Source organism: Pteropus alecto, unplaced genomic scaffold (genome assembly GCF_000325575.1).
Source record: "Pteropus alecto unplaced genomic scaffold, ASM32557v1 scaffold117, whole genome shotgun sequence".
Classification (NCBI taxonomy): Eukaryota; Metazoa; Chordata; class Mammalia; order Chiroptera; family Pteropodidae; genus Pteropus; species Pteropus alecto.
This window is the reverse complement of record NW_006440642.1, coordinates 816,304-828,958: the sequence shown is the minus strand read 5'-3', so window position 1 is coordinate 828,958 and position 12,655 is coordinate 816,304. Positions and strand designations below refer to the sequence as shown.

Sequence of the window (12,655 nt, the reverse complement as noted above, 5' to 3'; positions counted from 1 at the left end):
AAGAAAAAGAGAGATAGAAACAAATGAAAAAATCATAAAACCCCATGTAAATTCAAATTTCCATTTGAGTGACAAAATATAACTTTATATTTCCTTAGAAATTAAATATTCTCCAACAACATAAATATTACAAGAGTACCATGGGATTTTTTTCTCAAGTTGGATCATACATGTATGTATATACATTTCTGGCCTTTTTTTGGTAAACAGATGAGTCTTCAGAGGCACTAATTTCCTTTAGGGTTTATGTACTTAGATGATAGAAGAGGAAAAAGACATTTGTGCATAGCTGGTGGAGACGATGGGGAGATTTAAGATGGAGAGGACAGCCTGATTTATTACTTCTTTCTAATCCCACTGGCTATATATAAACCCTATAGAGAGAAAGGCTGCAGGAAAATCTGAAGAAGCTGTTTTCATGAAGCATTTTAAGACTGCCTTGGCTTGGAGGTGGGGAAACCTCCAGGGGTTGTTTGCACAGAAATTGTGAACCCTGTGATAAGCTAGGGCTTTGAACATTTCATTCAACAGCAGCAGAATATACATTCTTTTCAAGTGCACATGGAACATTCCCAAGGATAGATTATAAGATAGGCCACAAAACAAGTATTAGAAAATTTAAGAAGATTGATATCATACCATGTATCTTTTCCAACCACAATGGTATGAAACTAGAAATCAACAAGAGAAAAGCTGGAAAATTTACAAACACATGGAAACAAAACAACACACTCCTGAACAACCACTGAGTCAAAGAGTAAACCAAAGAAAAATAAAAAAAAAAGGAAACAAATGAACATGAAAACACAGCACACCAAAACCTATGGGATGCTATAAACACAGTTCTGAGATGGAAATTTATACTGATAAATGCATATGTTAAGAAAGAGAAATATTGCAAATAAATAACTTAACTCATTGTTTTGCAGATTGCTCCACCAACCCCTGGGCTCTGGAATGGACAGCTCCTCAGACCACTTTCTGGACACTCATTTGGAGCTCTGAAAAACTATGTGCATTCCCACATGAAGTCCAGGCACTCATCCAAGACTTTGGGGAAGACTAATAGTGCCTCTCTCACTGCTGGTGATCCCCTGGTTTTGACCCTAGAAGTCTTTTCTTTTCTAGTCTCCTTTTTGTTTTCGTTTCCCTAATAGCTGTTTAGAGCACTTATATCTCTCATTCATTTCTCTCTCTCTCTCTTCTTTTTTTTTTTTTTTTTTGAGGCATATCTTTTAGCCTTTCAAACCTGCTTCTTTGGATCCATCCATCCCTGGCTGAGCCAAATTCTCTTCTTTCATTGAATTGGCATATCAAACCAGGGAAAATCAGGCAATATTTGTGGAATCATAACACACATAAATATAAAAGAAACTTGAATATTACTTAGGAGAGAATAGAGAGGATTTAATTGACCACATTTAAAAATCCATATACATTTTAACGTAGAAATCATAGCCTCTGGTCTGAAGGTTTACCTATAATTCTATAATTCACAGTTACTTTTTAATAAGAAAGATATTTTGTCTCTCATGTGTACAAATCTTTAAACACTTCAAAGACAGAGAACACATCATAATTGTTTCAGACTTTCCCAGCACAGTGACTAGCTTATAGGTGTCCAAACATTAAATGTTTACACATCGCTGAAAGTGCTTGTGCATCCATGCCATTTCTACGCTCGCATTTTAAAAATAGATGTAGAGTTGTCATTACCTTAAAATTTTTCTGATAAGATTTATATTGAAATGCACGTTTCTGAAGATCATCTAGAACTAATTGTAGATCATTCAACATGAGCTTTACTTTGTCTGGGTCAGCACTAATATCCAAAATCTGTGGATCCTGTAAAATTAACATAGTTTTTGATTAGTCATTCCTACTTTTTTGATGTAGACCATTCAATTAAATTAAAAAATGTTCAAAAATATTATTCTAATTCTCTTTCACTCTTTTAATAAAATATGTTAAAATGCTTGTTTTTCCTGAACTATAAAGCATGCATGTATACAGTAAAAAGTACAGAAATGTATAAGGAAGTGCCATGGGGATAATAATCTTTTTAAATAGCACCTAATATATTTTCCCTCATCTGCTTTCATTTCCTACACTCCTTCCACAAACATGACTTCAGGTAAGAAGAGGTGAATGCAATAGAGAACAGAAAGAAGAAACTATAATATAAGGAAAATTCCCATTATACAATAAAGGAAACAGAAAGCCTTTGATTTCTGAGAGAGAGGAAGAGAGAAAATAAAGAATAAATGGTCAGACATCTTCTCTTCTGGCTGACCTGTTGGGGTTGAAACCCCACCCAGTGAATGGGAATGGTAAAGTTTAGGAACAAAGTAGAAACATCTAAATAGATTTGAGAGAATCTGAGAAAATTGGAAGGATCTGAAAACTATTAGAACCAGAGTGTGGGGAGGCCAATTATTCCATCTCTGATACAGCATGGCCCTGCCTTCAAAATAGCAACATGCTCTTGATTAGAAAAAGCTAAGGCAAGTGTCCAGGCAAAAGGGGCTTGTGTTGACTCTCCGGTGCCTCATGGCGTGCAGTGGTATGTAGCGGATCGTGAAGTTCTCACATGCCTCAATTCTAACAGTGGGAACTGCTGAAAGAACTGGTGGCCCAGAAGAAGTCCAAGGTCAGGAGAAGAAAGCCGCAGATTGAGGCTGTAACTGTGGCAGAAATAACAAATTGCAGGAGCAAGACCGTCATAGTACCTAAAGCACCAGGAAGGACCGTTGGCTGACAGCTGCCTGAGACAACCAGGCCCAGCCTAGACAACTGCACCAGAAGCCCTGTTGTCCAGAGGGCTGCACGAGGACCGAATGTTCCTCCCCTCTATCCATCCATCCATCGGGCCGAAATGCTGATTTCCCCTTATGGAGTAAGAGGTGGGAGGGGATGGTGACAAGGGTAAAGAAGTGCCCAATAGGGATGGGGAGCACGGCATAGGGAATGCAATTAGCATTAATGTAATGACTAGGTGGAGAGCCAGAGGAGAGAAAGAGCAATTAAGGGGATTGTTTTATAAACTATATTAATGTTTAAGCATTAAACATTATGCTTAATGTCTACTTGAAACCAATAATAAAAAAGAAAAAATACTTATTAACCAAGAAAAAAATTTAAAAATACTAATTAAATTATTATTAGATAATAAATAATTAAATTTAAAAAAAGAAAGAAGTGCCCGATAGGGAGTTCAGATTTTAAACTAAAATCTGTCCCCCAAAGACCACATTAAAATGAAATAGACAATTCAAATGGAAATAAATTGAGTTATCATCAATTGTCACATTTAGGTTTTTTCGCCAACTCCTCCCATCAGCAGGAGTGCTGGTCTTGACAGCAAGATGATATCATTTACGGAAACAATGAAGTTGCAGTTGTTTGCTAGAGTGATGAGTTAATTCCAAACCCTCTATAGAAGAATCACTTGCTGGAGAGAACTTCTGCTATCATTTTTTTGTGTGTGCATCATGCTTTTTAAAATGCATGATTACACATAAAGTACTTGTTGGCACTTTTGCTCTCTCTAGCAGTCTATCTAAACACACATGTATTGTTCTTAAGCAAAAAAAAAAATTATTCCTACTTTTTGTTGTCTGCTCTGTATGGAATATAGTATATAGTACAGCAGTTAATAGCAGACTATTAACCATCAGAAGCAGACTGCCTAAGCTTGAATCCTGTTTCTCCATTTATTATTTGTGTGACCCTGGGCAAGTTACTTAACCTCCCCTATGTCTTGGTTTCCTTCTCCATAAAATGCGAATAATAAAACCTCATTGGTGTTCTAGGGATTAAATGAGTTAAAACATGGAAACAAATATAAGAATATTCCTAGAAGCATTCTCCATCATTGTCAAAAACCATAAACAGTCCAAATGTCTGCTGACTGTGAAATTAATAATTAAATTGTGGCATACAACAAAATACTGTATAGCAACAAATGCAGATAATAAGTTACATCCACACAGCAACTCAGATGAATCTCAGGAAAGAGAGAAAATCAAATAAAGAGCACACTGCTGTATGGTTTTGTTTGAATGAAGTTCATAAACAAGCAAACTCATTTATGGCATTAGAATTCAGGGTAGTGGCTGCCTCTGGAGAGGGAGAAAGGATCAGTGCTAAAAAGAGACAGTGAAGCTACCAGTAATGCGATAGTCATTGACATGAGTAGTGAGTGCACGGATGTGTTCACTTTCTGGTACAGTTATTACAGTTACGTACAGTTTTCTCTATGTGAAAATACAAAAATACTTTAGTACTTGACACATAGTAAGTACACAATAAATGTTAGCTACTTTTATGTTCCCATGTTAATATATACAAATATATATTGTAATCTTTAATGTCTGCATTGTATTTCTTTGAGCGGATATACCCTACCACATTTTATTAACCCTCTATTGATGAACATTGACTTTTTTCCAATTGTCCTGATTTGATTATAACTTTATATGGTTTTATACTTCTGTGATAAGTTTTAGTTAATATTAATAATAAAATAATGGATCATTACAAAATCTCACTTTCAAGTATTTTTCAGTTAAGGATTAAAAAATTCCCCTTTTGTCTTCTGTAAAGTAAAATTAGTGCAAGTTAACCAAATATTTTTCATTATCATTTATCACTTTATACTCTGCCTCTTCCTAAATGGAAATTTTCGAATACGTGGCTAAGAAAACTTAAAATTTTGACAATAGCTATAAAATATGCTAAAAAGTTGTCAAAATATTCATTTGAAAATAATAGATATAAGCCAGGAGAAAGAAAATTCAATATTACATACCTGGCTTTACTTGCAATGGTCTGAAATTTATTCAGTACTTAAAAGAGATGTTCAGAAACACTTTTGATTTTAAATAGAAGTTCAAAGACCTTGTTAATTAGTTAGAATAAAGCCATAGGAAGCTAAAGTTAAATCAGATTAAAATGAAATATGCTCCCTGAGTGGTTTAATTAAAACGTAGTTGTCAAACTTAACATAGATTTAAAAAACAAAATTCTTCCTTAACTTACTTGTGCTTGCAGCTTTACTTCATTCACTTCATTAGTTAGATCTTCAAGATCTCTACCCAAATGCAGACAAAATTGCTTAATGCTTGTTTCTCTGTCACCCACGGATTTATCGATGGCATTTCGAACGGCAACAATGGATGGCTTCATAGTTGCAAAAACAGCAAAATCTTCAGGAGGTGTGGGAACCTGATATTGTTCAATGAGCTTGTACATTTGAATCACTATATTCCCTTCATCTTCAAGGTTTTCGATCTAAGTAGAAACATTGGTTGCTTGTTAGATATATCAGAGTCTTATTATGCCCCTTAGGTTTTGTCTGACAGGAGGTAGCCCCTGTGCACTGTGAACATCACGCTGTGAGTAGGCAGCACATGAGGCGGGCGTTAAACTGGCTGAAGTCTGCTGGGTCATCAATACTGTTACAGGCCCAGGCCCAATACAGTACAATACAATACAGGTACAGGCCCAGGAAGTAAGTTGTTCGAGTTGAGCACAGTATTATTCTTATAAATGTTAATTTTTTCTCCACTTTCTTTTGTTCTCTAGTAGCATTAAACAGTGTCAATATTTAAAGTTTTCAGAGAGAACATATGCTGTGAGGATGCTCAGCTGTAATATGAGAGCTTCCAGGCATATGCGCTGAGCTGCGATGGTCCTAGACCAGTTTCTGAGCTGTAGGCAGGCCATTCTCCTGGCTGCATAGATTCAGAACTCGATCTATGCAGTGTCAAATTGATCTATGGTGCCTCGCACTATCCTTTACTAAATACTTTTACTAACTCCAATTGACTACTAAATATCTTCAATTTGATGTCCTACCTTCGGTAGACAATGTGTCTCCTAAATTCCTGGCAAGGGACTCTCCAATTTGGGGAGAACCCTCCTTTCCCCAACTCTGCCACATGGTTATAGATGGAGCATCCATGTTCATAACAACTTGACCCAACCTCCTGGCCACGAGCTGAACCAAGCAGCGTCAAATTGAGACCTAGAGAACCCAGATCAGTCTGACCTCTCTCTTGCACGTGGGAAGAGTTAGACTGTAGCTGTCGGCAGAGGCCATTTGCTTTCATGTGGACACAGAAAGCAGGTCCTTATAGCTGCAGACAGGTCTTTAGTAAAATAGTTTTCAACCTTCAGCTTGCATCATAATCACCTTGAAAAACTGGTTGAGCCCTGCCCCCAAGTTTCTGATTCAGAGGTCTAGGGTGGGACCCAAGAATGTGTATTTCTAACAAGTTCCCCAGCTTAACAGCTGCTGCTGGTTTGAGAACTGCCCTTTGGGAACCACTGTTGTAGAAGGGAGTGGCGATGAGAGAGGAACGTTAGTTTAATAAAACTAAGTCTCTGTACACCAAGACCTGTCCATTTTCCTCTGTCTCCTGTACTTAGAGTAAGCATATGTCTAGATTTCTGTGGGAGTGTCCTGATTTACACTTGTCCTGGCATAGTGATCAGTGCCTGACCAGTGCCTCTTTTACTCTCAAAAATGGCCTGGTTGTACAATAATTATGTGGCCTGCTTCCATCTATACTGGTTAGTGATACCACTCTTTACCCATTCTCTGTAGTAAGATACCCAGAAGTTGTCTCAGACTTCTCTTGTTGTTCCTTCATTCAGTTGCCTGCTAAGTCTTTGCAGTTCTACTTACGTAGAATCCCCTCCTTCTCTCCTGTCCTTGAACATACTGCTTTAGCTACAGTTCATCAGCTTTCTCCTCCAAATACCCTTTCTCCATAGCATACCAATTGCCATATCCTGCTCTTGTCATGCTGTCTTAGGTCTTTGTACACAATTTTCCCACTTCCTGGAATGCCTACCTGAATAGATGTACCTCAGGACATAGTTTAAGTACTCCATCCTCTGCAGAGCCTTCTGTGACTTGGACAAGAACGACCACAAACCCCTCCCCTACCAGTCCTGAAACAATACCTTATACCCATTGTATAATTGTCTACTTTTATTCTGGACTCTCAGCTCCTTGCAAGCAGATTTACTCATTGTCGTAATCCTTGCGTCCCACTAGGTGGGTACTTAACTATGTTTTCGGAATGAATGAATGAGGTTCCAAGAGAAGCTGTTTGTGTGTGCAGAGCATCACCCTCAGGGAAGCTGCTTCCCCAATACATCACCTAGCAATGCAGAGATAATCTCGTGGAGATGTTACACAGTCCGAGTTTTCTGCATGGCACTTCAGCTCTCCTGTCGTGGAACCACAGAGTAAGAGCAGTCTAATCTCTTCAACGTGATCCTACTTTCTTGTCAAAGTTTATACAACAGGATGGGGGCAGGAGGTGGTCTAGAGAAGAGAGATTTTCTTTCTCTCTCAGTGGCTAGCTGGACTTGCAATATGTTACTTGGGTGCTGCTAGTGTCCATGTTTGCTGATGTGGGATGAAGAAGAAGGAGCAACCTGTTGGTGAAGGAGAGAAGCAAAGCAGATCCTTGGAGAGATGGAGAGGAGAGCTGGAGAGACAGGACTACCCAGGTTTCCTACAGCCTTTTAGTGCCTAAGCCTACTTACATTCTTGGTGTGTGTTGGGAGGTGAGTTCCATGAAATACTCTTGAGCCCTTAAATGGGTCACCATTTGGCCTAAGCTAGCTCAACTAGCTTAGGGTTTGGGAATTGATAAACAACATTGCTACTTTTATAGGCACAGGAAATAACCTTTACTATTAATCCTGTTAACGATATATAACAGACTACCCAGTTGTTAATGACATTTCACTTAGTTTGTATTTTTATATTTAACATAGCTTCAATTTCCAGATTTTTAAGAAAATAGGCACATGAAATAGCCTGTACTATTAATTCTGTTAATGATATATAACAGACTATTCATGTATTTTTATATTTAACATATCTTCAATTTCCAGATCTGTAAGAAAATATTTTACCTCTATTTAAAAGTTATGAAAAACTTACTATTGAAATTAATGCTAGATTGCCTGCTACAGGGAAGGAAGAGCCTGAGAGGAAGAAACCAAGTTTCTAGAGAGAAAGAGATATGGGAGACAGACGTGTGTGTGTGTGTGTGTGTGTGTGTGTGTGTGTGAGAGAGAGAGAGAGAGAGAGAGAGAGAGAGAGAGAGAGAGAGAGAGAGAGATTGAGAGAGACAGAGAGACAGAGAGACAGAGATAGAGAGCTGACCTCATCATTTTCGTCACTTGAGTCCCCATATCTACTGTTGTGTCTCAATCCCACCTCCCTGTTTAAGGGTTTCTTTCATTTCGAATGGTTTAGGTTCCTATTATGCAGATATAGTTTACGGATCAAGACTTCTGTTATGACTAATGTCTAGATTACAATTCTATTACCATTTATCACTAAACTGTGATGGAGAGCATTGGCTTTGCAGTCAGAGGCCAAAATTTAAATTCCAGCTGTACCATACATAAGTTCTGTGATCTTGGACAATATAACCTACTTTAGTCTCTATTTCCTCATTTGCAAAATGAGAATAAAAATGATCTATACTTCTTAAGTTTTTGTGAAGATTTAAAATATAACATCTGTAAAAAATGTAATGCAACGCCTGACTAGGAGTACGAATTTGATCGATGTTAGCTGTCATTACCGCTGTGATGTAGGGCATCCATGTACTTCATCTGAAAGTGTTTCTGATGTTTTGACAGCTGTTTCTTGACTTTCGATCCCTCAATTTCTTTTCTTTGTCTTCATCACCTATCACAAGATATTGAGTTATATGAATCAACTCACCCTTTCCTGAATTTCATCAAGAAATATTAAGCTGTTAACATATTCTATTGTGGTCGTTGGAACAAATTCAAGTTTGTACTCTGCATCTTGTGCCTCAGAGATAATGGCATCCACTTTTTTCTTGCTTTGACGAGGAAGCATATGATTTAGCACCTAGGAAAGGAAAAGAAAATCTAAATCATAACTACTTGAATATTTCCATTTTATTATACATTTTAGATAAATCCTAACTGAACACCTGTTAAATCAGCAAGTGTTGGAAGCAGCAGTGTATATAAAGGAAATTTTTTCACATTAAATCACTGCTAGTCAAGTGAACCAACAGGAAGGGCAGGTCTTGAAGATCATTTCCAAACAAACTAGATTGCATGGCTTATTAAAAAGTTTGTGCAAATTCTCTGATGTCTTCTAAGCACCCTTCCTGTCACTTTGACCTTTGTGATGGGTGTCGTGGTGCCCTCCCCAGCAGCCATTCTACTTCTTTCATGTTGGGTGGTAACCATGTGGTTTGGGAGAAACTGATCACTCTCCCCTCAGAAATAAAGATGGAGTCTAACTGATCACTATGCAAATAAGAGCCTGGCTTCCTTGCGCCAATGAGATTGGATAATGGTAGACATCTAAGTTGACCCAATTAGATAGAGACCTTGGACTTCTGTTTAAGGCTGAGAGAGATATATGCTCAAAATCCTAATCTCTCCTTCTCACTCTGTATATGAACAAGGAAATAATTAGCCCATGAAGCTTGTGACAGGCCATACATAAACAAATTGTCACCGTTGTACAAAACAGGTGGCAGGCTGAATTGACCTTGTAGGCCATAGCTTGCTAATCCTGTTCTATATCATTGTCTCTCTTGAGGTATTTGATAACGTATAGGTATATTCTGGCTCTAAAGAAGACCTGAAAGTTATTACAGAACAAATACAAATTTCCTCTGCTCTACAACTCACCAAAATATAATCAGATCTTTAGGGACAGTTTCAGATCAGGTAATGATTTCTTACACTTGATCTCAGTATCCTAGAATGAACCAGAATTCCAACTAGGACACTGAGCTGTCACAATGCTCTCTCTTCTGCAGGAAGCCTTGAAATGCTCCAACAGAGGAAAAAGGAGGAGGAGTAAGAGGTGTCTGAGGCCTAAAGTCCCCTTTCTTCTCTCATCTGAAAGCTGACCATCCTTGGGACAGAAAGGAGAATATGGAACTTTTCCTAGAAATTAAAGATGCCCAGTAGAGTTATATTAATTTTAAATATCTGCAATGTTAGAAAATAAAGATAGTTTATTCACAGTAGAAAAAAGTCACAAAGCAATCATAGAGACCATAATTACAAATTGTCCCAGTTCATAGTTACCTCCAAGCATCGCAAAGGCGACGGAATTAGTTTTTCTTTTAGCAGCTTAGTGTCAATGAGCAGCAAGCCTACATTTCTGGTGGGTTTTAGAGCTACAGCATCTTTGTGCTGCCTGTGATATTTCTCCAGTTGTTCACTAAAGAATCCAACATCTACATAAAAAAATTCACATAGAGCATAAAATATATTATATTAGATTTTCAAGGATCATTATAAGATATATTAAAAATCATTGCATTAATAAATTTATATGTGTATTTTTAACATTATCCATGTGTAGGATTCTTTGCATAACTTTAAAATATTAATTCATAATGCTTTATATTTTTATTCTTATAAAAATTAATATATAATAATTAAATGTATTTTTAAATAATAAGTAAATATGTTTTCTGGCTCCTACGAAGACATGGCAGATGAAAATAAGTTATAATTGTGTTAGGGGACCTAGCCTGGAATGGACTAGATTCCAGAGTCAGTTGGTTTGAATTTGGGCTTACTCTGAGGGTTTTCCTACATGGCACTGCAAAGTAAAGCATTTTGACGATATTAACAACAAAAGTTTGAGATACAAGAGATCAAGCACAGTTAAAGTTATCTCTTCCCTCTTCCCACCACCTCTCTGCTAACCTTGCTCCCATATCACGGTAAAGATCTTTGTCAATTTGCATCTGCCATGTGCTGTAGCTGCATTTCGATAATCTTCCTGTCTCTATTTTCTCTTTTATCCAATCTACCTGGAACCAGTGGAAGCCTGATTATCCTTGAATTCAGTTTAATCATGCCATTGGTCAAAAACTGCTTTTTCTTAATACACAAAGAATACTAAACTACTCTTCTTGTCTTTCAAAATCCTGTACCTTCTAGGCTTCTAAAATTTAGATATTTCTAATTACTTCCTCCACCTGGGTCAGATTAATTTCCTTAGTGTTCCCTGTTCTTCTGCAACCCTTGTTCATCATCAAATGATCTGAAAATCCCCTGGTAAGGAAACCTGCATAACGTTGTTTAATCTAGTATTTTCCAAACTTATTTGAACACGAAGTCTTTTTTCATGGCATCATGTAATTATCCTTTGAAATAGTGTTTCAAGGAATGCCAATTTGGGAAATATCAGTTTGGTCCAATACTCTCATTTCATACATACAGAAATTAAATCAATAAAGGTTATTGATCTAATAACCATGTCTCTTGTTGGCCTTGGTCATATGGCCAAAGGGAAGCAAAAGAGTACAGCTGACAGGAGAGAAATAAGATTTATTTTATATCTCTTTTCGAGATAGAGAGGCAGTAGGTATAATAGGCACACAAGCCTTCAAGTCAGAGAAAAGTATTTCTAAACCCCTTACTAGCTGTGTAATTTTCCAGTTTCCTTATCTCTATATATCTCCATTTCTTTATCTGTAAAATGAGAATACTAATACTCATTTCATAGAACTGTGAGGATTAGATATGATAGTACCTATCATAAGTGCTCAGAAAGCATAAAAATTATTAGTAAATACTGACATTTATAGGAATTCAGTGGTAAGATATGTTTGAATACATCAGGAAGCCAGAATCTGTCCCTTGATCATCTTCCCAGAGGCTGGTCAGGGGAATTGTGGCTCAAAGTTCAATTAAACTGACATTTATTCATTATCTGTAATATGTGCTAGGCAATGTTATAGTAGTTTGAGGGAATATGATAACAGGCAAGGCGTGGTATCTAAGGGGCAAAGCTACCTTCTATTAACCTCAGGCAAAGAGGTTTAAGAAGGACCGAGAAGTTCCAAAAGAGGAGGAATACAGCATTTAGGAGTCCAGGCCAATGAACTCCGAAGTCCCAGCCAACAAACACTAAATACTCGTGAGACTCTGGAGGTTTAAGAAGGACCGAGAAGTTCCAAAAGAGGAGCATTTAGGAGTCCAGGCCAATGAACTCCAAAGTCCCAGCCAACAAACACTTAATACTCGCGAGACTCTGCTTCCAGGATTGGGACAGGATTGACAAGCCAGGGCAGAACTAGATTAAGCACCACCTGGGAGTCTGGTGACCTCATCCTGATGGGACCTTGCTGAGGGATTAAAGTTATCCAATGAGAGGAATGTGGTAGCAGGAGACTAGGAGGCCTTGAGATTAAGTCTATGAGTAGAGGATCTAAGTGATTAGAATTAGTGTTGGTTCATGAGACAAATATCAAAGTAATCATTTTTGCATACAAGAAAATAAAGCAATAAAAACAGTTCATGAAATAAAGCATATGAATGGTATGCTTCACATTTTAAAACAGTAATAACAAATAATATAAACTTAATTTTCATAATCATCTGGGAACTTCTTTGTCTGAAATTTCACTTGGATATTATAAATAATTTTTTTGGTTAAAGATAATAAGTCCAATAAAATCCTTTCCCCTTGGGAAATTTTATGACTAATTTTATGACTAAGAGTTGTCGATTCACACTCACCAGGTTGTAATATAACTGCAGAAATAAAAAGTAACTTAAATTGCTGAAATAGAAAAACACTTATGTAAACATTATTAAAGGAATC

At 37.2% G+C, this 12,655-nt stretch overlaps 1 protein-coding gene across 1 annotated transcript in view; it reads right to left on the bottom strand.

Annotated features, from left to right (window-relative positions):
* The window catches only part of DNAH6 (dynein axonemal heavy chain 6), a 233,739-nt gene that overhangs the window by 181,134 nt on the left and 39,950 nt on the right, over positions 1 to 12,655 (bottom strand). Inside the window, exons 13-16 of the mRNA XM_025050893.1 lie at positions 10,120 to 10,271; positions 8,762 to 8,914; positions 5,041 to 5,292; positions 1,717 to 1,845 (exon numbers count right to left, since the gene is read on the bottom strand). Of these exons, the coding sequence (XP_024906661.1) occupies positions 1,717 to 1,845; positions 5,041 to 5,292; positions 8,762 to 8,914; positions 10,120 to 10,271 (686 nt within the window). The remainder of the gene's footprint in view (positions 1 to 1,716; positions 1,846 to 5,040; positions 5,293 to 8,761; positions 8,915 to 10,119; positions 10,272 to 12,655) is intronic.